Genomic DNA, 27,588 nt, shown 5'->3' on the forward strand with positions numbered 1-27,588 from the left:
CTTTATGGTGCTTTTACAGCTGGTATTATAAAAACACGGCGCCAAAGCAATAACCAGAAAGGGATTTAATGATAAAAGGAGTGCTGCTGTTGTCAAAGGTTGTTAATCCAACCTCAAAATTTAATAACGGACAAACCATAAGACTGCTGGTCTTATAAAGAGCTCAAACACATCCAGACACAAATTTATTGAAATAAAATTCAAAGGGTGGGGAAGAGCTTTCTCTGTTGCTCCAGTTTTGTTCCATAAAAGCAACACACATACCATTTTGGGGACATTAATATATATATATATATATTTATATATACACAAGGCAGCTGCATTAGCATGACTTGTAGGAAATGGAATCAAACCCATAAGACTGTGCTTCAAAAGCATTCAGCTGCACACTGCAGAGTCTCACACACTCTCTCACACCGTCCTGTTGTCCTTGTAGTCTTTGTCAAAATGCCTCTCATACCGACAAGACAGATTCCTACACCCTTAATGAACACAGCAAATAATCCATGGCAACTATCATCATCGCCGAGCTATTCCTCTACTTCTTCCTCTCTGTAACACAACAGAGAGAGAGGGAGGGAGAGAGGGGAGGGAGAGAGGGCAGGGAGGAGGGGGGAGTACTTGATATGCTCACTAAACTAGAGATGAGCTCATCCACTGAGGTGCCAGAGCTGTGCTTGTGTCCTACGTGACTTTGGTCCGGCTGAGCAGTCTTTTTGTCAAACAGCAGGTGGCAGCAGCGCACTGATCAACAGAGTGAGAGGGAGCCGAGGACTCCAACAAAACACACACAGAGGATAATTGTGGACATGGACACACTCACATGTTTGCAGCACATGTAAGCTTGAGTCTAGGTGCATGCATTCCCGCATGTATATTCAGACACGGCAGCACACACCCGGTCACACACAACTAATGAAGGTGCTGCAGGCGAGGCACTAAAGTGGAACCGGGAGATTAGAATATGCTCTGGGCCTCGCTCGAGCAAAATCAAGAAACAACAGATTGGAGGAGAGGAGAGGAGAGGAGAGGAGAGGAGAGGAGAGGAGAGGGCATACGAGGAGGGGAAGGCAACAGGGTGAGGAATCAAATTAGAAAAGATGAAAAACCGGAGGAAGAAGAGAAGTTAAAGAGAGAAGTACAAAGTGGAGGGGGAGAGATGTGGAGAGGAAAATGTGCGAGGAGATGAAAAGAGTGAGCACTGCTCTCTCCAGCTGGTCATGAGAGTGCAAAGTAGGACTGACTGCTGAGCAGGAGAGGAGAGGAGTAAGAGCACAAGAGGGGAGGCTGAGGAAGAAAATGAGAATATAGGAAAAGGGACTGTGGCAGAGGAGGAGGAAAGAAAAAAAAGAGAGAAGGGAGGCTAGGCAGGGGATGAATGCTAATTTTCAAATTGATAGGGTGGACCCCTCTAACCTCCCCATAAAACAGCCCCTAGCCAAAACAACAACAGTTCTAAGCGTATAACACAGCACTGACTTCTTTGCACACAGTGTCCTGATGAGTGCGCTGCCAAACAGCACAAAGCACTCCCTGCATCATCCCACATGACTGCAGTGCTCGAGGACATAGTGTTTCATTTCAACCTCATTACAATGCTAAAACTCCAGCCTGCATCGGAGCATATCCAGGGCTCGCGCCCCTGATAGCATAGCTGGAATCAATGGCTCGCCTCTCATTAGCTTAGCATATTATTGGCTTTTCTTGAAGGCGCTGGGGTGAAGGGCACTGGAGGCCCCTGTTTAGTTTTTATTTATGCCCAGGCTTTAAAAGCGGCTTAATCACTCAGACCCACTGGTGCACACAACAGGTCCCAACCCGGATATGTCTGTCTCTGCCATGATTGTCTGCTCGGAAAATTAAGATGGCGAGTGAGAGTGCGGGGTGGTGGGAGGAGAGCGTGCGAGGGAAGAGGTGAGAAGGAGACCGACTGAAAGAGGAGAACGGGCGAGAGACAGAGTGGAAATAAAGAAGGAAAAATAGAGAGAGAAGCAGACGGAAAATAATGCGAGAGAGGGGTTCGGAAAAGCACACTTCATTACAATACTCTGTTGCTGCAATTATGTTATTTACACAGCAACAATGGAGGGTCGGCCTCTGCAGAGCAACTTCTCATTAACAACAGGACTGGAGAAAGAGGAAGGGAGTTGGAGGAGGTTTTGGGGGGTGGAGGTGTCGTCTCTGCGGACGGCTCGATATGAAGCAGAACCCCATACGGACCGAAACAACATTTCAGGCTCGCTAAATCCATCCCCCACTTGCTGTACACTAGAGATGAGTCAGTGCCTTCTGTCTCTGCCCGTACTTATATAGATATAAAACAGAGGGGCTGCCTTTTCATCTTCCTCCCTCTAGGAAGCAATTTGGAGTCACAGAGCACACGAGGACATGCAGTAGCTGCGATATGAAAGAAGTAGTGGCTCAGCGGACTAGAGCCACATCGACAGAGATGGGAGTAATTCTTGCAACTGGATACTGCTCACTGCGGACTCACCGTCCCCTCCCATACATTTTTATCTGGTGAATGCTTGCTGTATTCTTCACACCTGTAACAATCTCTGATGCTGCAGATCTGTCACATTCAGCGCAGCTGGGACAGTGATGCAACTATTAAGTTGGCTCGTCACTGTACCGACCCTCAGAAGTTAATTTGAGGGTGTTTACATCCACTTCAGACGAACCGCACAGCCCGATTTTAGGAGACAGAGACTAATTGGAGGTGTTAACATGAACCTAAATTAAGTCATTGCCCTTAATATGTGGTTGGAAGTCCTGTTCAATCAATGTCCGCCTCAAGTCCACGACTCATTAATAACATCGGCAGATGCTTGGTATCTTTCTTGGATGCTCTGCCAGGCTCGCACAGCAGACATCGTCACTATTTGCCTTCAGTCTGGTCCGATCTTTGACTGTGTGGCCATAAAAATGAATGCTGATTGCTTTGGATGCATGTTAAGGATCACTTCCCTGCTGCCTTGTCCTAAAATGACAAGATTATGTGCAAAAAAATGGATTCACTGTTACCACAAAATGGATGTAAACACCCTTAAAGCACAGAGCTGGTGTTATTCTGCATTTTCCCATCGTGAACGAATCACATGCAAAGACCAAAAACAACACAATACATCGATCCTGCTGACAAATATCGCATCCAAAGCATGATATGGCTTATTCTTGTGTGTCATAGATCTTCATTATTGCATTGGGAAACATATTCTTATGGCAGACACACACACACAGACAGACACTGTCCTGCTGCATTAGATACTCACTAGATCACCAAATGTATATTAATTAGTCACGGAGAATAGTCTTAACAAATGTTCTATTTACCCAAGTCTGAGTAACATTTGCTTTAAAGTGAAGTGGCCAGCTGTTTTGCAAATTACTAAGCCTTTATTTTTTTATTTCTGACTCTTTTTTAAAGCTTCACATCTTCAGTCGGAACAAATTGGGCTCGGGAATGCAAGCCAGGCCACGCGGCACGAGAAGTGACTAATGCATAGCTGGTTTTGATCTGGTTTGTTGATAATGAGATAAATATAGAACAATGCCGCCTTGTCTTTTAAAGTTTAAAGTCAGCACTTTATACTTTATACAGTCTTTGCATTCAGCTCTCATCCTGAAGTCCTTTACTGACCTGTAGCCGTCGATGCAGCTGGCATTGATGTAGTCGGAGCCCTCGACGCCACGGATGGGCTGCAGGCAGACGCGGGTGGACTCGAAAGGCATGATGTTGACCAGGCGGTTCTTGAACTTGTTGCAGGGCAAGTTGGCGCTGATGAAGCGGGATGTGTGGGCTTTGGAGTTGGCCAGTCTCTGTTTAATGAAAGGTGAGAAGAAACCAGGCACGGAGAGAGAGAGAGAGAGAGAGAGAGGTGGAGAGGGAAAATTAGTGACCTGTGACCTGGAGTAAACATAACAAAGAAGTCTGAAATGCTTCCTTGTTAAAAGTCTGTATTTAGACTTAAAGTTTCCTGCCAAGAAAAAAAATCAGAAGTTCTGCTGGGAGGTGTAACTAAGTGCAGTGGGCTTCTCTTCCATACAATCCCAGAGCGTGGAGGACTGTAGGCGTGACAAGCTCAGTACTGGCAGTGGACGGAGCACAGATGGACAGCACAGGAGTGTGTACGGACAGTCGTGATTCTCCGTGATAATTTGTGTGTGTGTGTGTTTTGGCCAGACTGCGTGGGCACGGAGGCTGTGGCCTCCACATAAGCCTCAATCATTTTCTCACTCTTTCATTCTCAATCGTTGGCAGAGGGGTAGACGCTATTATCACTTCAAACAGAATGGATCATGGTCATAAGAGGGCTAATGGCAGAGCCGCACTGGGAGGAAAGTGCGTAATAACATCAACAGTCGATGGCTATTGACAGAAGGTGTGCGTGTGATTGCGAGTCACCTTGAACACCAGCTGTGTGTATGTGCGAGCGCCGGTCGTTTTGTAATTCTCCGCGTGTAGGTGTGTCCATGTCTTTGTCTCTCTGCATGCATGTCTATTTGTTCCAGCCGCAGAAATGTGTTGCTACTGTAGTTGCTGGGATGTCTCAGCATCAATGTCACAGAGACGAATTCCTGTGCATTGGCTTATTTGGCCAATTAATATAAACACACTTAAACATCTGGGTGATCAGCCGGGACGATGGCGACACACAGGACGGAGCTACAGACTGATGTCCTCTTTTGGTTCTTGCAGATCGATTTGGAAAAGACGATTTCTGTTAATTACTAACAAAAACTTTACAATGTTACAATGTCACCTGCTGTGAACTATCCAGCGCACTATAAATCGGAAAAATCTGTTCTAAAAAGCTCTTTTGTTAAGTTAAATGCTTCCTGCAGGAGTCTTCTCCAGTTAATCTATTAAAAAGTCTTCGGTATGACTCATCTGACGGGCGCGCTCACCTTGAATTCCAGCTCCATGGCAGTAACCGTCTCGCCGGGCGGGGGCTGGGTGAGTTTCTGGATGTGGGCGTACAGGTTGCGCGCCGGCACCTCGGTGTTGCCGCACGTGGCGGCCTCCAGCAGGGCTTCGTGAATGAAGATGTACTGGTCCTCGGTCTGGACCATGTAGTTCCTCTGGGCGCGCATGCACGTCACGTGGCCGTAGATGTCTACGGACTTCTCGTGCTTCATGCGCTCCAGCATGGCATCTATCACGATGAAGCATCCGGTCCTGCCCACACCCGCGCTGATGGAGGGAGACGGAGAGAGATCGCGGGGTAAATAACTTTATTATTTACTGTATAACGGTACATAACGTCGCTCTGTATAATAAGATGGTACAAACACATTGGTAAACACACAAAAGCACAAGGTTATTAGTGTTTAAATTAAATCTTATTCTCTTATCTTTATTCACAGTATTCAGTATATATATCGACCAAGAATATTTATCCCACAAGGTACAAATGACTTCTTTATTACACGATTCAGCTTTCACATAACAGTGTGAAATGAGTTTCTCTGACCTTCAGTCTCTTTTTATGTGTATAGGCGTATCAGACAGCATAAAAGAGACTTAACCCTATATATGTGTGTGAATGTTCAGCTGAATAGGGTCAAAGACGCATGGAAATCAAAAGCTGAGATGCACCAAGAATAGTATTGTAACGTAAGGCAAGTTTTCCACTTCTATTATGTTCTCTCTCTCCATGCATGACAGCAGAAAACTGGAAAAAAAAAAGGACTTTTATTCGACTCCGTCCCTCCAGCACAAAAGCTGGGCCGTAATGAAATTGTTGCCGCACACTGTGCACAAAGTTTGGCGTTGCAGAGGCATCTCGAGAGGTTAGGACATGCAATTATTGAGCCAAATTCATGGAAAACAAACAAACGAAAAAAGGTGTTGACCCCCAAAAACAGGATTTCAGCATCTCTGCTGCATGCGGTGTCCTTTATGGCGAGTTACATAACACACTCCTGTTTCAACCGTTCGTTTTAACCCACGCGTCCACATTAAAAATAAATCAGTGATGATAATTAGGACTTCATTTACTGCGTACACACATACTGAAGCTACACCCACCTGCAGTGGACCACCATAGGCCCTGCGTCTGGAGGATTGCAGGCCTTTACCCGCCGTAGGAAGGCCAGGATTGGGGTGGGGTACTCTGGCACCCCGTGGTCTGGCCAGGCCATGAACTGGAACTGTCTCACCTCTCTCTTCTCACTGGAGCCATTCTGTAAAGAGAGAGAGACTTGTAGTAAAGTCGAAAGCTGTAAGCTGTAAGCTTAGTGGGATAGCCTGACACACTAAACTGTAACTGGCTGCTTTTTTTTTTTTTTAGAGAAATGTGTCACACAGGGCAAAAATATTACAGGTTATGGTCGGAGTGTTGTGATAAAAGAGAAGTGGAAAAGTTTGAAGGGCGCAGTGATTTCATTGTCAGAAAAGTGCCTATTTTAAGCAGAAGTCTCGAGTTGACTCACTTTGATAGCGGCACATAATGTGCTTTACTTGTGGCTGTGATCATTCTGCAAGTGTAGGTGTAGATAATGTGTATAATTTTGGAATTGAACCCGGCAGTTTTCTCAGAAATGGTTCTTGGCATTGTCACCGTTTGTGATTGAAACCAAGTAACCCGCTCCAGCTGGAGACTTGCTTTTAATTAGGGACGATAATAATGTTAGAAATTAAGAATGTAAGTAATGGGAAAAATAGCAGAGGCAGAGGAGAAATAAAGGACGAAATATCAGTCACATCATCGTGGCGCTGAAGTGTGTGAGTGAAAAGCTGAAATTTTTTATTGGCTTTCTGAGAACAAGAGACAAATCTCGGATGTTAAAAACCAATTAATGCAGCAAAAAAAGAGTCCGCTGGTAATAGCCTTTATCTGTCTTTAGAAAAATAAGAAAATGACATTTTTTAAATGTGACCCTGGTAATGATGAACTGCAGTTACCTACTGGGAACACGTCCTTCATGACTGTGTCTAACTATATGGTTAACTGCAAATTAACAAAGGCAGTACTATACCTTATAGAGGGCAAAGGTACGGACGCTGTAAGTGGCCAACTCCACGGTGTCCAGCATGGTGACCTGGATCATCCCATAGGTCTCCGTTCCTCGCGACGGCCAGTACTGGTCACACTTCACCTGGCAGAGCAAAAGAGAGAGAGAGGGGCACACTGTCAGGGAGTGAACCGCCGCTAACATCCACCACGAGGCTTGTAGAATCACACTGATTAACAAGGAGGGAACATTAGAGAGGTCAGATCAAAGGCTTTGTCCACTGTCTAATTAAAAACTGAAGAGTCCAGAGTCAGGCTCCTGTAAGAAGCGAACGGCGCATGCGCATGTGCACCCATGTGTGTCCGCATTTGAAGCAGGCATTTAAAAAAAGCCCACTTTGTCTTCACCCAGCCTGTGATCATTTTCAATTAGCTAATTGTCAAGGCGGTTCACAACCCCCTTGTAATGTATGCTTTTGGCGCATTTGTAATGACTGGCCGCTGCATTGTGGAGGGAGAGGTGTCGAAAACGCCCGCTCTCGCCTGGCGTGGAGAGACAGCAGGTTCGGCCACCTGGCTCCATATGGAGCACGGAACAAACTTCACCGCAGATGAGGCTAAATATCCCCCATACGCCGGCACCGAGTGCCTCTGCTTCATCCTGAGTATCTATGAAAACGACACTCTGGCCTTTGCCACCATTTTCACTTTACTCCCTCACCTTTGGGAAGGCTCTGTGAAAGAAGGAAAGTGCTGATAATACTCTTCTTCATTTAGACATTTACACGAACCCTTCCTCGCCAGATTAATGAGAAGTCACCGGTGGCTGGGGCAGTTGGGAGTTCGGCTTTGTTTTTTAAGTAGCAGATATTTACGAAAACAACTTCTGGAGTTATTTGGAGTCAAAAATAGGCCACACGGTCGCACAATCATGCCTCATTTGATTTTCATAACGCTTAATTTAATAGTTGTTCACAAGGTCTGAAAGTTTCGAGAGGCGATGAGTCACATCGTTAGTTAAACGCCGGGCAAAGCTGCTGATTGGTCTCACTCATAGCTTCTGTGTTGAATAGCGTCTCTTTGGATGTTTTAAAGGATCAAATCTTGTTGGGAAAACTTGAAACGCCTGTGACGTGTAGTCTGTATTTGTGGGTTCAGGTTCGGTCCTCGATAATTAACTCAAAGGCGTTCTGAATAACAGCATGAGCTAAAAAAATAAAATAATTAAATAATGAGTGCAGGTCATGCTGGTCATTCACAGAATCTCTGAAAGTTACCTCCAACTCCCTTTTTACTTATAGAAACTGAGCGAATGCAAACTGTGTTTTCACCTCTGGATTGCTGCGACTTGGACTTGCTGGTATCGATTCGGATAACATAAGAGGAAGAGATGTGGCGCAGGCGAGCTAATCATATTGATACTGCAGTAGCGGGCTGACATTTCGAAGCACCTTGGCTGTCTGAGCGAGCTGGTACAAATCGACAAACAAAATGCGCTAAAATTCACCCCCCCTCACATTTCACCTCCCCCTTGGTGACAGCTCCCATTCACAAGCAGAGGTAGACCTTGCAGGAGAAACTCAATTGAGTGATGGGGGAACCACTTGCAGTACAAACATATGGATTAGCAGTCACCACTGTAATGAATATCTCTGCGCTGTCTGAGCTTGGGTGGCATATTCTCCCTCGCAAACACACACAAACAGATTTCAGACGCGTGCGTGCAGACCGCAGGTTTCACTATCATCTGCTTCTGCTTCTCGCGTGTCGTCACCTGGCCTTATCTAGACATACACATACACCAACATGCACGTAGACACACACAAGTGAGTAATACCGCTCATTTCAAGCCTTGACCTTTTCTGGTTTTTACTAACTAGTAATGATAGTCCTAGAGGAAGCTGAAATTTGCCTGCTGCCGGATCTTATCACATTTGTCGAGCTCCTGCTCTGTTTGGCATCCGTCTGAATGGGTGGTGGGAGGTTGACTCACCCACCGTATGTGCACGTCTGCGTGTGTATGTGAGAAAGAAATAGCCGAATAGAGGATGTGTATGTAAAGTAAAGGAGAGTGGACAAAATAACAGAGAGAAAACGGAGCAGCTCCGTGCGTCTAATCAGGAGTACAGCCAGCTTTTTGTGATGTTTTGTCTCATTAAATGTCACGTTAAATAATGTTGTTTTTTTCGGGACTGATGCAGAAGCTATTTAATCAATCAGGCTCATTGTTAGTTGGCTCACATTGCAAGTCTTTGGAAACTGCGGCAGACATTTCTATCAAATCCATGCTGCTAATTGTCATTTCACTGAACATTTATCCTTCTGTACAGCAGAAGGATATAATTGTGATTCATATGCGCCACTGTTAAAAGCATAATTAAAACAGAAAAAGATGTTAACGTTAATATACACTGCATGTGGAAACGTTTCTTGCTCTTTCTGCCGGTTACGAGAGGAGTTAAACTCCCTCTGCCTGTTTGGAAATAACACAAAGCTCTCTCCACCCTGTTTGATAATTATATTAAAGATCTGAAGGTACATGACATAAGTGGGGCAAAAATGTTTCCACCTCCACTGGTGGAAGGCAGCTTCGATTCTCCACATCTCTCTCTCTCTTAGTGTTGGCGAGGCAATTCTCAGATGTGTGTAGGAGGTCGAGACAGGCTAAGAAAAGCTTTTTCATTTCTCTTTCTCTGTTCCTAACGTTAGGGTGTTTCCATTATTCTGTCCCTGTGTATGCATCTGACTCAAAGCAGGAGAGCGTGGTCATCTGTCACGGCGCTCTGAAATTGCCACTCAGGCACACTGAAACGTGCAGCGAGGTGTTTATTCTCGCTAAGATCGACTGAACCATCTCATCAAACGTACGCGCGCTGCAGATATTCTCAACGGGATGAATGAATTAGCTCATTTCCAGAAAGGCCACAATCTCCCTAAATGATCGATTGCATTGATTGCCTAAAATTAAAACGGATGATCCTACTTTTTGAACGATGGTTAGTAATTTAAGCTCTTACTTGACTAAACGACTTTTTTTACAGACTCGCTAGAGATACTGAATGATGAACTGAGCTTCAGGTAATGATTCCCACATCCACCCACCCACCCAAAAAATAAATCAATACCCAGTATTTTGGAAATGAACTTTTTCATTTGCAATCCCTTTAACTTCCAGTCCGTACTCTGGAGACTTTCTTTCATTAGGGCACCGTATGCACACACTAACAAAGCAGCACACACTGGCAGGGCTCCACACTGATTTATTTACACCAAGGAATTCATGAGCATGATTTTGTGATGGTAATTAAATAAAACCCATCCCAGTTTTGAATCTCAAGTTGCGTATGTGCTCCGTTTTTCTTTTTTTTTTTGCTTTTAGCTTGAATGTATTTTTAGGGAGCACACGGGTATTGCTGGGTGACAATCCTCTTAACTCTAACTTCAGAGTTTTCATTATAGTGCCTTGGCTTTCAAGAGCCAAATTCAGAAGGAGCGAACACAAACGAGACACTCCATGTCTATGAAACCTTGGCGTGATGTTTGCAAAAAATAAATACGTAGCAATCAAGTGCGGAGCTCTCTGAGCGGTTTCTAAATAATGACTCAAACAGAATTTGCATTAATATGAAAATCTAAATGTAACTACGCCGTGCATGTTCATAATTCAGCTGGAAATATTTCCCATTTTCAGCGCACGTGTTGTCACCGTATGCAAAGTTGCCACAGTGACTCCGCCATAAAGTGACAAACAAACAACAGGAGAGAAAATGGAGAATGGTAAAATGTGCAATTTAACTCCAAAAACAGATTTAAAGGGAAATCATGCACAAGTTTGCAGAGATTGCTGGAGACTCGGAAGGAGAGAAGCAACATGAAGCGATACTGTCCACGGACAACCGAAATATCCTTTGAAGTCCTTGTGACTTTGATCAGACTGACAAATCCTGCTTTAAAGTAGGCCCGGGCGTCTATATGCCTTCAGGCTTTGTTTGGTGTAATGTTACTTCCCTGGTGTCGAGCTACATAAATATATACATATATGTGTCAGGAATCACTGTTTCTGTACACATTTCAACCTTCAAACACCGACTGTCTGTCATAGTCATATCAACTACGATGGCGAAGTGTTGCGATGCAGTTATTTGCTTTGCTCCTGGTGTTGCAAATCTCTGACTAGGTCGTGGTAAAAAGGGTGTGATATAAAGTGATCAAACCTTTTGTTGTACCATCATTTTCTGCATGTAAATGAATTTTTACAACATTTTCATTTCAAAATGCATTTCTGTCCTCTTTATTTATCACTAATATCACCATTTATTCATATAATGTACATAATAAAACCTGCATATGTCAATGAATTCAATACTCCATAAGGAACGAACTCAGTCCGCGATCGATTCGGCTTATCTCTCCGTGTTTCACAGTAATTGACACCGTGTCTCTTCTTACCCGCGACTTCTCCTCCAGTCTGGTCATCATGACGATGGTGTTGGATCTTTGCTCCCACACCATCCTCCAGAAGTCGCTCAGTGTCTCTGGAAGTGGCCCCTGCGTGGCGATGTAGGCGTTCTGCTTCCTGTAGCCGTCGATGTAGTTGGCGTTGATGTAGTCACTGCCTGGAACGGCTGTAGCGAGGACAAAAGAAATACGGGTGTGACCACAGAGCGGTTTGTTTAAATAAATCATTTCTATCACAATAAATGTTTTCTTACTTGCTCATATCGAGCATATTTAGATTGTACTTTACAATCTACATGTTGTGATCAACACTCTACTGTATATCGATTAAAAAAAAGTGCATTCGCTTTTTTCTAGATTTCTAAAGCAGCCGCTGTGAAATGTCCTTGGTACTTGTAAAGGAGGTTTCAATCAATGGCCATCTGAGGGGTTAAGTGGTTACACGAGCTCTTACCGTCAACAGAGGTGAGAACCACTCTGGAGTGGTCATAGGCGATGACGTTTGCATAGCGATTCTTTGGCTTGTTGACTTCCATGTTGGAGTTCTCCCAGGTAAACTGCTGCCCTGGATCAATCGACTGTGAGCGAGGGCAGGAAGGGGAAGAGACAGAAAGAGGGAGAGAGAGTGGATAGAGAGGCACGGACAGGAGGGAAAAGGTAAGAGGAGAAAACAGAGGCACAAAAGGAGGCTCTTAAGTGTTACGGGGATAAAATGGAACAAGACAGGAGGGTAAAATTACCCCACTGTCTGCTGACACCCATTCAACCTCAGCACACTCTGGACAACAAAGGCTTTAAATGGAACATATAACAGCATCATGTCTCATGAAAAAGCCACAGTGGTGCTCTACAGGTAAGTAGCTTTATAGCATGTTGGAGAATTGTGCAGACTCAAGCTATTCTGCTACGGCTACAGTGCACGAACAGGCTGCATGACATTTGATGCCTTGACTGCTAATCATGAGAGAATATGAATGCACTTTTGTTTTTGTGATTTAAATTAACCGTAAAAAACAAAAAACAAAGCGAGAATGAAAAAATGAGTTATATTATAAACACTCGTCCTCTCGTTTTAGGGTGGTCATATTGAATTACCCGATTCGGAGAAGTCACGTGCCTGACTTCTTGCAGTAACCCTGATTTGTCTCTCCGTCTCATCTTCTATTTCTGTTGCCTCGTCCTATCTCGTATTTTGGTTTCACTCCCTGCCTTTCAGGCCCTCTCTGTTTCTAACCCCTTCCCTTCTTACGTCATTTGTCTCCGAGGCTAAGACGACAGTAGACTGCATACATATTGATCCGGGGAGATATGTGACGGCCTCCCATCCCTCGGCTCGATAATGTCACAGAGTCTCTTGTTATTCCGTATCGATCCTCCCTCAGCTCACACCGGAACCATGTCCACTAATTCCCCAGACCTTTCGCCTCGCAAATCCAGCAGGAGTCAGAGCGACACCTTCGAAAAATTCCTTTACTTACTCAACGTGGCTTGTGGCAGTGATTTAATTATCGGAGGGTATTCTCAAGTCAAAAAACCTGACAGCTCAGTCGTGATAATAATAATTATCAGATAATGGATAAAATAAAGGGTGCAAGGTGAGCTCGGAGAGAGTGGAGGATCATGATCGTGGGCCATAAAGTGATGAGCAAAGTAGCATTTTTTAAAAACTTTGTCCTGGTGCTGTCAGGTAATTTGGGAATTGCAGGTACGGCAAATTGCTTTTCGACTTTCTCACTATGTTGTCCTGTGGAATCAAGCGGCACTTACACAGGTTAAAAAAAAAATGTGGCATGAGTTTAGATTCAGAGTTTATTTCCTAGAGAAAGCAATGTGCATGAGCGCTCATACACAAGATTCTGCTCAGCAGCAGAGAGTCATGTGAGTAGAGGCCTGTTGCTGCTGATGAGCACAGCACTGCCAAATGTATCTGTCAGTGCCCACCAGTACGAAGAGAGAGATTTCATTTTGCAGTCAAAACATGTCATAACCATTCGAGAGCACGGTGAGCACAAAGGGCACACTAAACTGATGACAACTAGCAAACAAGTTAGGTAAAGGTGGTAAAAAAGAGGTGAGACGCGAGCACCCAGGGTATTCTCGCTGACACACTGGAAATGCTTTCAAATGAACATAATGATGCTATGACGACGGCAGCGTGGTATTGCTTCCTGCGATAAAGAGACCGTCAGGGGGGGAGACGCGGCGCGCCTGATTGACAAATTCTGCTCATTACCCAGTGTGCTCATTGCTCAGTGTGACACGGACTGGCGTTGGTGGTAAAGGAAGTGTCAGGCCGCCTGAAACATCAGGGAGAGGAAGTGGTGAAGCCTCTACGAGTTCTGCGCCTCGGGGTAAGGCGCGACGGGAGCAGCCGGCGAATATGACTGTGACAAAAGCGCCATGAGCTCCGCCACAGTGTCTTGGCTGGCACAGAGATGGGCGGCCATCTGCCGGGCCGCAGAGGGGGTCTTTCCCTGGCTTGGAATGGGTGCGGGGAGGGAATGGAGCTGGGATGGCTGCCTGTAGTCATACAAGCCACTTCTCTGGCTTGATTCGTTTACACTAACTCAACGGGCCAGGAGGGCGATATGCTGGAGAGGCACTGAGCAGCACAAGAAAGCACTTAATTGAGAGCAGATTTTTACTATGGCCTAATTATCTCCCCAGTTACCTGTTAATTTCACAGTGAACCAGATAAAAACACTCATTTTATACATCTACAACCTATTAGCACAGAAACTAAACATGATAAAATATTAGAAACAACTCTGCACCACAAACTACATCCCTCCAAAATGGCTGTGAAGTTGAATCGACACATCTTTGAAACAATTTCAGCAAAGACTTATATATGATTTAATGCATAGCTGTGTGTTTGATGCATTAGTTTCAGCTGGGAGTGCTACGTTTGTTCAGAAATCATGGATGAAATCTGGATGAATGGGGCTTTATCACATAAAAAGAAACATACCACTTTTTTTTCAGCGGGTAGATGACAGAACAGTTATGTAGGGCCGTGAAATGGATGTTATTTCTACAGTAAACACCAGACAGACCACTTCTAAAGTGTTGACTAACGTTCGGGCTTGTGGTTGATGGACACAAGGTCACCAAAATAAAGAGAAACTGCCCAGGAAATTTCATGCTGTAGCAACATATGCTGGCCCCCAGACAAACAGACAGAGGCAATCACATAACCTTTGAGGTGAAGGTAGCAGCAACAACAACAACAACAACAACAAAAAAGATCTACGATCATCTGTTGGATCTATCAGTGTGAGCAACAGAGCTAACACAGACTGAACAATCAGAACAAATAAATAAAAGGCAGCTTTTGGTTTTTTTGGCCTCGCTCTGTCCCCAAAACCGACTATGTGCCACTTTAAATGCAAATTCAAAACCTCCCCTCCACTTTTTTTTTTGTGGGGGGGAAGAACACGGACAAGAGATAATCCCTCACCGAGTTGCATCAGAGACCGCCTGCAAAATAACATTCTTAGGGGAAACATCAAGATGCACACAGATTGCTTAAGCAACTCGCCACCTGCTAGTTCTGTGAAAAAGCATCTCACAGTGTTTAATGTAAGTGTTGGTTTCCTGGTGGGATTGTAATGGACTTGTAAAAAAAATGACTGAATAATGTCTGCGAAAGAAGTCTTCCATAATCCATTAGAACGGATGCATATGGGATCAAAGAAACTTCTCTTACCTCGTACTCCTGGGAAAAGCGTAGGCCGTCGTTGGCCTTCAGACGCTCTATGTGGTCAGCCAGGTCGACGACAGGGATGGGCGGGTGCTCCCTCATTCCTGAGAGAGGAAGAGGTGAGAGAACAAAAAGAGAAGGAGTGAGATCTTGGCTGTTCCTACATCGGACGCAGACATCGACTTACACAAACACTGGTTGGACCACAGGGTGAGTGAAGCTGCCAAGTGGGACCATGAGGTGGCTGTGTAACGGTGAGGAGAGTGCACTTTGTTCAACAATGCATGAAGAGAAGGAGAGAAGAGAGAGAGCGAGAGAGAGAAAGAGAGAGAGAGAGCGCACAGGTTGAAACAGGCTGGTGACATTTGGTGATATCGTCATGCTAAGTGAGGAGGACAGAGGTGGGGCTGGCACGGCAATGCACATGAGTGACTGGGTGAGCATGCTCCTGGAAGGAAGCAGGAGGCAGACATCTCTCTGACTCCGCAACGCTCAATTGGTGGCAGAGGTGGGATCAGAGCAAGAACCCACAAGTCTCTACAAATCAGTCACACTGTCATTTCCCAGAGAGGAGAAAAAAAAACTGACTGGTCACCAGCCAAAACTCATTTCTTTGGAAATCTCTTTCCCAACAATAGACTATCTTTCGGCCCAGCCTGAAGCACTTGGGCTGGATTAATTTCAAACAACCCCCCTGCCGCTCTCTAGATTTCTCATCGCAGAGTTATTGGATGATTTATTGCTAATCTACCGACACAAATTCCCCCTGTGCCTCTGAACTTGGCAAGGCTCTGTGCTTTAAACGGATTGCTGGGAACTTGCTTTATGTGTGAAAAGTTAAACTGTATGCGACGCATGAAAAAGCTCTAAAGTTATACAGGGAGCATCATTAACCTTACACACAGCCGTGAAGTCACACAGACAGAGGAAGGCTTTTTAAAGAGGTATACATATTCACATCAGTGCCTTTTTGGCTGAGTGCGTCTGTAAGGTCATGGGTCAGGCTTTCAGAGGAGCCAACGCTGCAAGCTCATTATTGCTGTAATGCTAATGGCTGGTAACGATAGCCACTACGCAAGATGAGACCTGACCAATTACACTAATTTAATACTATCACACAGAGCAACCTCAGTGTGTGTGTGTGTGTGTTTGCATGTTCATCCAGGTCTTTTACAGCCATGATGTTCGCTTAAATGGAGAGTGAAGCAATAGATAACAAGGCTAATGTACAGCAAGTGTAACTGTCCGCACTGCCCAACTATCCATGAAACCATCTCGTCCCTCTGCTCCCGCACTAAAAAAAAAAGGTGTGGGAAGTTCACAGCCATGAAGAGAGAGGGACATTGCTGCATCCTTGGAGCGACAGAGGCTTCAAAGCCTACGAGGCTTGTGATGTCTGTCAGGATTGAAACATGTAAGGGGGCGGAAATGGGATCAGGAGTGAGAGAGAGGTAGAGAGGCTGCATGTGTGGGTAAATACACAATAGGTGAGAGAGCAGACTAACTTGGAGTGTTGGGGCAGCGATGAGAGCTGGGACCTGTGGAGAGAGGAAAGTGAAGGAGGGAGGAAGAAGAACACTCAATCAATGGAGACGACTCAGGATCAGACTAGGGCCAAACAGTATCCTGCAAATAACCTTTCAAAGCGAGGTGGAGTGGGGCGGCGGGTGGTGCTCGCACCTCTCTGGACAATTCAAGTAGTGTGGCTGTTAAACAGAAAGTGCATACGAAGCTTGACTTTAAAACACTCCCCTGTAACTGCTCAGAGTAAACCGCACTACGTAAGTGTTCAAGGACGTTTTTATTTCATGAGCACTTGGTGTTATTACGTCATAGTTTGGGCCTTTGTTTTGGTTATCATGACATTATCATCACCAGTGATCTGCGTGTGGTGCAAAACTGAGATGAAAAACTACAACTCTGGTTATATGAGACCTGGATTTCCTTTTGCTCCTCTATGATTACTTTCTTTTCTCTGGCAGTACAAGCTTTATCTGGAGTCAAACACAAGTGGTGTCAGTCAAGTATCTGCAAATACTATCTGAACCAGGTCTGCCAAGGATAAAACCAGGTCAGTTACTCATAAAACCAACAGCACGCCGTGCTGCTGGTGTTGCCGAAAAAGGTAGAGCCGAGCTCTGTTTAGCAAACCGACATGCTGGAGACGTGATCTGCGATCGGCCCGGACAACTTAACAACAATCAGAATCAGAGGAGGAATGTTCACCTGCTGTGGGCGAATCAAAGAGAGAAAGAGCGAGAGAGGAACGGGGCTGTTCAATATTAACTCGGCTCGGCCTTGGCATCTCACACCTCTATTCACAAGCTAGACGCAGCCTTGGTGATTTCTGATAATCATCACTCTTGAAGCAAAAAAAAACAGCGAGGTGGAAAAAGGAGAGAAAGAAGGAGACGAAATGTTGACGTACAGAGAGAGAGAGAGAGAGAGGGGACAGAAAGTGAGAGGAAGAGAGAGAGAGAGATTACTCTACAGGGGGAAATGGAAGACAAAAGAGGAAAGAGGTGGAGTGGGAGGATGGAAGAACAGAGCTCTTTTAGAGCAGCACCACTGCTTAATTCCTCTGCAGGGGTTCAAAGGGGCTGTGTGTGTGTGTGTGTGTGTGTGTGTGTCGAATGGGATCTTTAATAACCCGTGAGAAGGGATACACACACACACACTCATACACACACTCATAAGCGCATACACACACACACACACACACACATACAGAAACACAAATGCTCGTGCGCCGGGGGTTGACATTTTCTCTCAGCTCCATTGTTCCCTCCGCCTGGCTCACCTTCACATCAGAGAGCAGGACTCATTACCAGCTAGGGGGGAATGAAAGGAGCTCATGGAGGGAGGAGGAGGAGTGAGTGAGCGAGGGAGGGAGGAGAAAGGAAGAAGGCTGACGCTGAGGTGGGCACCCTGACACAACACCACCACCCCTCCTCCTCCTCCTCTCCGACACCACATCACCAAGGCATGTGGATGGAATCTGAATTCACTCAGCCTCCCCGTCCACTGATAACGTCCAGAGCTGGGTATGATTTGTTTATTTTTCTCTTATTGATTTATAGAGAGGGAGAATTGGTCAGATTTACAGCCCGAGGATAAATCACAAAATAAGCAGGACACATGAATTTTTGTGTGGCTACACCTGCTACAAAGCACTAATAAACAAGAGATCCGTCAAAAGAGGAAGGCTGGCGCTCATTGTGGAAGAAGATTGCTTCTTGAAAAAATCCAAAATGCAATATCTACCATTTGAGGAAAAAAAAAAAAAAAGGCGTGCAAATACAAGATATTAAGGAATGCTATTAAAGGTGTGTGCTCCCTTTAGATATTTCCTTTCAGCGCTGAAGACGGGATCATCTGATAAATTTCAGGGAGGATTTTCATTTTGGAATGAAGCAAAATATACTCTTTACTCATTCTTTATGAAAGAAACGTTGACTGAAGCGCAGCTCTTTTCCCTACCCTGATTAAAATCCACACATTACGTACCGGAGACATTCAAACAATGTTTAACAAACTTTCCAAAAACTTTCTAAGCAGGTCCACGAGAGCAAGCAGAGGTCGATTGGTTGCCATATTGCAGACATCATGAATTTTGGAGCCCATGCCAGGCTTCAAGTCTGTCCAAGGTCTGTCGTTCAGTGTTATTAAACCCAGATTTCATGGATATGATGTTATATTATATTCTAATCCGCACACGGCCAAACTCTGGAATCGTTTAACCGGCAAGTTCAACATGGTAATCTTTCTTTCTACCACATATTTCATATGACATGTTCAATTCTTGTTTTCAAGAATCCATGTTTTGAATGTTATTACCTGGGGTCTGGTAGTTAAGTCTTCTCATCTCCACAGGGTCGGAGGAGTTGGCCAGCAGGGAGTCCTTCACCCCGCCCGAGTGCTCATCTTTGGGTAGGGGCGACGCTCGCTTCCTGAAGGTGGCAGAAACAGACAGTGAGGCGTTAACTACGTCATGCTGAGACCACCTACAAGCTTAATGACAGGACGATTATGACATCAATGGTTCTTCTATATGGTTAGACGAAAAGGACTGAAGGACTGTTTTTACTGTGTCTGCACACTTGATGAGGCTAATGGCATTGTTAATGGATCTCAAAACTAGTTTTGAGGACCGGGCAATTTAAGAGACAGTAGGTACCAGGGCATTACCCCCATTAGTTTGCCAACTGGAGTTTAATGTGTTTGAAGAAACGGCATCATTTTGCTGGAGTGGGCTGAGGTTGGGGTTTGTTTGCTGCTGGATAGGTGACAGCTGCTGTGTGGGTATGTGTACATGAGCGTGTGTGTTTGTGTGTAGCAAAGATTTCAATGTGTGATTTTTCTGCTGCTGTGTGTGTGTGTGTGTGTGTGCTAACAACACATTGTGTTTACTGGCTTTCCAGATTGTAGAGGAAAACAGGCGGATGCTGTAATTAGCTCATCAGCTGGGTGGCACAACACTGGGTAATTAGACCGGTTCAGCGGCACCTGTGCTGCCAGACCCGGTCCTAGCTGAGGCTAGCACAGCACAGAACAGTACAGCATGGACTGGCTCAGCTCAGTCGACCGTAGCTTTGTCCATCAGGCAGAGAGGAACAGAAAAAAAGAAACGCCTGTGTTCTCATGTTCAGACAGCCAGCATCTGTTGACACACACACACACACACACACACAGGCACAACAGATGTACGCTCTTCCACCTCTCTCGCTTTCGCGGCTCCGCACACTCTCTCGCGCAGATACAGCTGCAGACTCGCGAGCCTTCTGACTGCAAATGGAAATAGGCGGAAGGAAGCATCAGGGCGCCCTGTGGAAATTTCACATCTCATTGCACTCCATTTGCAAGTGGCGAGCGTGGGTTTTAGGCAGGAGCAGGGCCTTCTGTTGAAAGCCCGCCGTGGTGAGAATACATAAAGATGCTGGTACACACACACACAGTCTTAACCCGGTCCACCTCGGCCGCTCGGGCTCGAGGCCTCACCGCCACCTGTTATCTTATGCTGCAAGGGGCTTAAGCTAATGCTAGCAGCGTGACGGCTAATCTATGGCAAGCATCTTTTTTCCTCTCCAGCTGAGACCTGAGCCAGACTGTATCCGGTTTTCCCAGAGATCACTGCTGGTGCTGGTGCTGGGGGAGTTGGGGCATCTGTGATCTGTTCTCCACACCCGTGATCTCTCCCTCTAACCCAATCAGATAGCAATCTACATGACACTTTACTGCCGGGGCTAAAGTAAACATGGCAGCAATCTCAATGGGGTTATTCATCCCGGGCTCAAAATGAGGGTTAAGACGTGTGAGAATGTAAGTACACACTTATACACACACAGGCAGTGTGTGCAGTACAGGGTGCTCTTAATGAGGGTAGAACAGGGCCCTTTGTTGAGACTCCTGCCACGAGGAAGCAGGGAGAGAGAGAGGAGGAGGAGGAGGGAGGGGAAAAAGTGGAGGAATGGGTCTCGGTGGAAAATGTCAGCCTAAAAGATGGGAACATTTCTTTTTCAGCAGTTTCCCTGTCTGGCATTTACTCCACAATGGCCCATTCAACAGCAGGTGATGCCTTGGCATATTCAGATGGGGCCAATCCTGAAGGGGCGCGCTGACACTGGCTGGATAATGAAACACAGCACGGAGACAAACCATGGTAGACAGGATGATCTGAGGAGGAACACTGGGCGCTAGATGTGGAGCATGCACTGCTACACGGTAGTGACCTGAGGGGGAAGGGTTCGTCTGACCCCGGTTATCAAGGGCCGCGGAGTCCGCTGCTTCTCGCGTCTTGTACGTCAATGCAAAGCTGAACAAATCAGATAAGACGCCAATTGGAAGATGCTTCCATTCATTTCATTTTTTTTTTTTGGTTAATGCCAATTAGAAACCGAGAAGAAGCTGACCCTGCGACCCCCGAAAGCAAAACACCACCAATTACACGATACAAATGAAAGGGACTCGGGTGGTGGGAGATGAAATTGTGACTGTAACAGTAACAGTACCCACCTTTCCTGTTTGCTGCATTCACAGAGGGCAAAAAGAAGGAGGGGGGGAGGATTAATATGTAATCGGTATCCATATGGACCCATAACTTCTTCACTAAAAAAGTCTGTTCCAGCGTTGTACTATTTTCAGAAAGCTAAATCGAGCTCTTCCAAAAATGTAAACCCACATCTTGAAAGCACAGCATAAAAAAGTTATCTTAACAGTCACCGGAGACTTTTGAGAATAACCTCGTCATTGTTCGCTGCTGCTGTTGGTCTTGGCGAATATGCAGGTAGCAATAACAACCTGAGCTAAAGTGCGATTATTCCATTGCACATTTTTACTGCTGGTCCACAGTGAAAAGGGCACACAGCCACCTTCCCCACAGTCCCTCCTGTCCATCTGTGTCTACACGGAGAAAAGGCCTTCCAGACAGAGGATGTGCTTCTCAGCAGTGAGCTGTCTCAAGGCCTATTATTAACCGGCCCCCCTTTCTTTCTAAGTCTGCCGGAGACGGCAGCCACACAGCAATCTGCGAGGCTGTGGATGGCAGGTTGGAGAATAGGTATGATGTGGAAATGGAAAATTTGTAATGGAGCCATCAAGAGCAGATAAGGGAGGAGGGGACTTAATAAGGAAGAAGCCAAGTGGTAAATAATGTCTCATCTCTTTCCGAGTCCTTACAGTGTCCAAACCACATTATCGTTATCATTGTGTCCTCTGTTCACATACAAATCATTTTTAATACTAACAAGCCGAGCTGCTTGTATGCAGGGCTGCAACTCATGATTATTTTATGGAGCGGCAACAATTGCTGATTAATCAGTCAATCAATTAACAAAAATCATAATAACAGCAACTATTTAGTCATTTTTAAATGGAAAATGCCAAATAATTGATAGTTCCCGGTTAATGATTATTAGATTTTTTGCTTTGCTGCTTTCATGATAAATTAAAATGGGAATTTTTCATTTTTTGATGAAATCACACTGAGCTGTAGGATATTGTGATATTCACTGTTCACTAATGTTTTATATAACAAAACATCACTTGAGAAAACAATTAGCAGCTTAATCAAACATTACCCATGTAATGAATCATCTCTCTTTAACCTAAAATTTCAAAACAGTTGCTGACAAACTAATCGACGAATCCTCTCAGCACTGGTCGTGTCGTTATCTGTATGCCTGTACCTCCGCTGCACCTCGTTGGCCTGTGTGCGTAGGGGTAGCTGAAGTGCTTTTAAGAGATATTGAGTGAGCTTTTAGTTAAGCCCTCAGTTGTAGCCTTCTGTTTCTTATTTGATACGACCAATCGTGTTGGCCAAAACACATTTCTCACTCTTAACTAAGGGGTTTTGACAGCCAAGCTGTGCTTTTCAATTAGGGAGTCGATGTCAGCTGCCATTTCGACTGACACTTCACACAGTACCGGTAAAAAATGGCCAACTGGGCCAAAATCTTTTGGGGAGAAATGAGGATTTTCTGAAAGACAAATCAATCCCTGTTTGATTCAATTCCCATTGCACTAGAAAATTGAATGTTACAGTTTGGTCTGTGAGCAGCTGGGTGCAGGTGGCAGAGAGGGAACATTACCATCCCTGATGCAACCAAAAGAAACCTGCAATCACAAGTGTCGCTGCAGTTCAGCTCCACGCAAACACAGAGACAGAGAAGAATGAGCGAGTGAAGCCTCTTACTTCTTGAAGAGCAGGATGGCGATGACGATGATGATAATCAGGACCACGGCCAAAACAGGGCCCATAACCCACAACATTTCAGGCTGCTCCATCCCCTGAGCCATGCTGTTTCGCACGTGGACCGGGTCTGAGTAGGGACTGGCTGAAAATGTCATCTGTAAAGGAAAAGAGAAAAAATAAGGAAAGTGCAGGTGCATGAGAGCAAAGTCACTTCAGAGCAATATACATGCAAAGTTTTCTTAATAACATCTACAGTGGCCTTCCTTAGAGGTTTTCCTAAAAAGGCAACTATAAATAGTACATTCAACATTCAATATAGTTTGTCTCATTGTAGAGGAACCACAGGAAGTCTTGGATGATAAGAAATGAGGAGGTATGAATCTATATTGGAATATTTTTAGTATGCTGGGTAGATGAAGAACTGCAGGTACTTATTATCACATCAAAACCTCAAATAAACAATATTACAAGAAGATGCCAAGATTACAAAAGGATACAGGTCATAAATTCGTTGTCATAAATTTGAGATATGGCAAACAATTGGGGAAAAAACAGCCTTTTATATTTCAAATCATGAGAATAATAAGAGAAACCATCAATCAGACATTTAGTATGCAGTATTTCCTGTAGCTAATCTAACAATGCTGGAAACAATGAAACATAAAACATAAATAGTGTCGATAAACAAAGAATCAAAACATCCGACTGCAGAATTCTTGTTTATGGCACCTTAAGTTATGTCATGCTAATCATATGCCACGGTTCAAGGATGCAGCAGAACAAGCCATAAAGCCATCGACCCAACTCAAAAGGTACTTTCCCCCAAAAACAATAACCATCTCGGTTAATGAAGTTATTATTATGTCTCTATTAAAGGGTTACATCACGTTGGAGATGATGACAGAGCAAGTGTGAGACAGGAGAGTGAGAGAGGCAGAGGCAGAGAGGCAGGGATGAGTGTGCATGTCCCTTGGCCACGGAGATAAATGGGGGCACAGGAGAGGACTCATCTCTTCTTCATTAGTGTTCATACCGTGACGGAAGAGGAGGAGGAGGAGGAGGAGGAGGACGTGGTGACAGTGAGGGTGCGTTTCCACCTTGGTTGTAAATGAGACATCTCTCCCCTCCTCCATCTTCAAATGATGGAGGGATGGTGGGGTGTGTGTGCCAAGGTGTGTGTGTGTGTGTGTGAGAAGTGGCACAAAGTGGCGTGGTGTTTAAAAAGTGTCGGAAAGAAGACGGAGTCCAACTGCAGGAGCGCAAGGTGACAGATGAGAAAGCGAAAGAGGGAGGTGCCAGGCATCTGTCATTAGGGCGCAGCTTGTCTCCTATCGAATGACGATGGGAGACGCGGGGTTGGCGACGGGAGGAGGGGGCGGGTGCATGTGTATGTGCGAAGGGGCATGGGTGACAGATCGCAAACCCTCGAAGGGAATCGGGCTCCCAGCATGTAGCGGGAGTGGCAGGGTGGCAGGCAGCGGCAATCCGGATCATTAGCCGCACAGCAGCCTGCTCTTCGGCACACAGGCAGATATTAATTGGAAAGATGAGCTGAGATGAGCTCAAGGAGTTCTGTGCTCTATCAAACAGTTCTGTTATCTCTCGTACTCTTGGGCAACAGCTGGAAATATTTACAGCTTGGCTGTGTGTGTGTGTGTGTTACAGCCTGTCTCCATCATGTAGGTGCAAGGCAGCACGGTCTGATATTAGGAACAAGATAACCCGAGTTGGAAAGTATTTTCATATTACAGCAGTAGTTTACAGCGGCAATGCATTTGCATTTATCTTCTGCACACACACCAGGCACATGAGACTTTTGCTTCTCTCCTGTTCTCTCTGCCTTTAGGGAGGAACCTATTATCCAAGAACAAAGACAATCGACTCAGCGGTGGGACGCTGCCGATGTGACGACACCACAAGGCTTCCTGTTCCTTCGGGAGCGCCCCCCCTCCCAAAAAAAAGGCTGTAGGATGTGGCCCTGCAGGGAATCCTGGGAAAAAATACTTTTTTTTTTCCTTTTTCTGTGGTGTAACAAATGACTGCAGCTGTGCTTTCAGAGAAGGAATAAGGGAGGAAAGAGCGAGAGGAGGGGAGAGCGCCCGGACAAAAAGAGAGGGGCTTTTTGTCTGTCGGTCACGCCAAAGTAGTGGGATCATCCATTTGAACGGCCCTAATATCTGATAAAAGCTCAGTCACGCAGCTCCTAATGCTTCTGCACTCATATAGTGGTATCACAATGGAGCGATGGTGCAGCGGAGGAGTGAGAGTGAGTCATTCGGACATAAATGTAAATATATGTGCATCTCCTACCACTCTGAATCAGTGTGCAATGTATGATGTGGACACAGAGGTCCAAAATTTCCCACCATGAGCAAGCACTTGACAGTGACACGACATGACAGGTAGCAGGCTTTGCCCTTTTTTATTTTACCTCAGGTGACTTGAACTGAAATGTCTGTAATTAACTTTGATTACATAATAAATGTGCTTTAAGAGACGTTTTTTGGTCTTTTATCTGTTTATGTTGGTGTCCATACTCAGCTGAAGACATTTAGAAACAGAAAAGCGTCTCTGATCGGCAGTTTTGACATTTACTTTTACTCCTGAAGGTTATCTGGAACGGGTTTTTACAAGAATAACATGTACCAAAGAAGGCTACACTTGTTATGTTCACTGTACCAGATACATGCTGCGAACGGTCAATAAAGCTGACACTTAAAAACTGAAGTGCCTTCAGTCAACTGAGCGATTAGAGCTCCCAATTGAATCCTCGGTTTCTAGTTATGTGAAATTTATTGAGAGTCAAACATAAATAGATTTCAGAGAGAATTTCAGAGAGAATCAAATTTGTAAAGTGGAGCTGCTATCGGATTCAGATGTGATCAAATTTGATTTAACTCCATCCCATCCACGCAGGAGAGAGGACAGTGGATTACTGCAGATGAGCTTTTATTACTGTCCTGCATACTGTATATCCCGCTGTACGCATTATGAGTGAATGGATGTTTTTTTCTATGTTTCTATGCGTGTGCGTCTCAGCGAGGAACAGAAAGCGTGTGGCTGTGTGTAAAGACTGTCAACGAATGTGTGTGAGCGCCTGTGTGTGAGCATACGTCACTTTTTTTGGAGCCTTTTTTTATTTTTTTTACTCCTCGAGCTCCTCTGAGCCTCCACAAGTATGTGTGTTTGTCTAGGTCGCAGCCGCTGAGAGTGTGTGTGTATGACTGTAAGTGTTTGTCTGAGACAGAGTAAGAGAGAACAAGAGAGAGAGAGAGAGTGGGTGATGAGAGATGGCAGAGAGTGGAGAGACTGAAGCTGAGGTGTTATGGTAGTAGCAGTATATGGAGTCTGCTATGTGGCCCCTGGGCTATGCAGCTTCCCCTAGTCAGCCTCGGCTCCGTCGTCCCCTGAGCGCAGAATCCGCTCCGTGCAGCTCAAAAGCTACGTTTTGCTTCGAGTCGCCGTTGACCCCGGCAGCTTCCGCATTCTCTCCAAAAAGTGGCCTAACTAAGCCGCAGGGGGTGTGTGCGCCAGACGAACAAACAAACAAACAAACATGCAACTAGGGCCATTATATATATCTGCCTTCCTCTCTTCTCTGCCTCCCCGGGGAGGCTGAGGAGCCCACACTCTCCACATCGCTGCATGACACAGGCTAGAGTGAGATATATAGGAAAAAAATATGTAGGTACAAAATGTGAGAGGGAAAGACGACAGTATGTGTAAGTTTATCTTTATCTACAAGCAACAGAAATATAGCTGCAGGGTCTATCCTACCCTGAATGATGACCCCCCTCCTTCATACTGTAGTTCATACTTTTTTTTTCCTCCTCCTCCTCCACTCATTCTTCCCTCACATGCCCCTCGTTCTCATTCAGCACCAGAGCTGCACTTTTCCCTCTTTAGCTGTCTGAATACCAAACATCCAGATATCTAGAGGCATCACTCGAGGGAGACGCCACGAGGAGCGCAAGTGGCATAATACAGCTGAGCACAGAATCCCACCGATGTTTTGCCGGGTATTTCAACCACCCTTGGTGAAAAGTTGTGCTTGAATATTCTGATACTCTGCTGGAAAAAAAAACAAACAAAAAAAAAACGTCTTGTGTTTATAATTCTCTCTTGATATTGTTTGTCAAAGCCTTTGAATTTTCGAAAGAAGCCAGTCTTCCATGTTAAGGGTGTTTTGAGCCCAGAGCAGCAGCAGAATTAGTGCTACAAAGCCAATTCTTGTTGCGAGTGAGTGGAATATAAATGTCTGGATGGCATTGCAAACTCTGGTAAACACATTTGAGCACACTCTGTTTTGGTTCCTCTCAAGCTCACCTCCTCCCCTTATCAAAAGAAAAGCACACATTAGTACAATCCCCCCCCTTCCTCTTTCCAACCGGTTCACTTCCTCTCATGTGAGCTTCATAGACCGGCCCGGGAACACAATACAAACATTTTTTTCTCTTTTCCTCTCCTCCAACATGGAGCGTCCTCTCTGTCTCACATCACACAATATTTCATGCTACCTCCCCTCCCCTCACTCTCTTCTCGCATTAAATGATACTGTTTATACACACCCAGCATCTATCATCCCATTTCACACTTCCCCTGGCTTGTTTATCTGCCTTGGGTGCTGGGGAGACATGAAGGCACACTCGCTTCTTCTTCGTTCCCGCTCTCATCTCCCCCCTCTTTGCCTTCCTTCCCTCTCTTCTCCCCCTGCAACCAGTGCTGGCTGCTTGTGGCCATTGATATATGAGGGCTTATTAAACCCTGGCGGCCCTGTTTGA

General features: G+C 45.2%; 1 protein-coding gene across 16 annotated transcripts in view; it reads right to left on the minus strand.

Annotated features, from left to right (window-relative positions):
• Nucleotides 1-27,588, minus strand: part of LOC104931439 (receptor-type tyrosine-protein phosphatase F) — a 155,090-nt gene that overhangs the window by 5,917 nt on the left and 121,585 nt on the right. For 8 of the 16 annotated variants that reach the window (XM_019263528.2, XM_019263523.2, XM_019263539.2 and 5 more), the window contains 11 exons: nt 22,808-22,962; nt 21,130-21,141; nt 18,955-19,067; nt 16,623-16,655; nt 15,124-15,221; nt 11,869-11,992; nt 11,406-11,581; nt 6,982-7,101; nt 6,032-6,186; nt 4,909-5,194; nt 3,641-3,819 (listed from right to left, as the gene is read on the minus strand). In XM_019263528.2, coding sequence (XP_019119073.1) covers nt 3,641-3,819; nt 4,909-5,194; nt 6,032-6,186; nt 6,982-7,101; nt 11,406-11,581; nt 11,869-11,992; nt 15,124-15,221; nt 16,623-16,655; nt 18,955-19,067; nt 21,130-21,141; nt 22,808-22,962 — 1,451 coding nt within the window. The remainder of the gene's footprint in view (nt 1-3,640; nt 3,820-4,908; nt 5,195-6,031; nt 6,187-6,981; nt 7,102-11,405; nt 11,582-11,868; nt 11,993-15,123; nt 15,222-16,622; nt 16,656-18,954; nt 19,068-21,129; nt 21,142-22,807; nt 22,963-27,588) is intronic. The other 8 variants (XM_019263557.2, XM_010746450.3, XM_010746453.3 and 5 more) reach the window with 3 other exon arrangements.

This window comes from Larimichthys crocea, chromosome II (assembly GCF_000972845.2).
Source record: "Larimichthys crocea isolate SSNF chromosome II, L_crocea_2.0, whole genome shotgun sequence".
NCBI classification, from domain to species: domain Eukaryota; kingdom Metazoa; phylum Chordata; class Actinopteri; family Sciaenidae; genus Larimichthys; species Larimichthys crocea.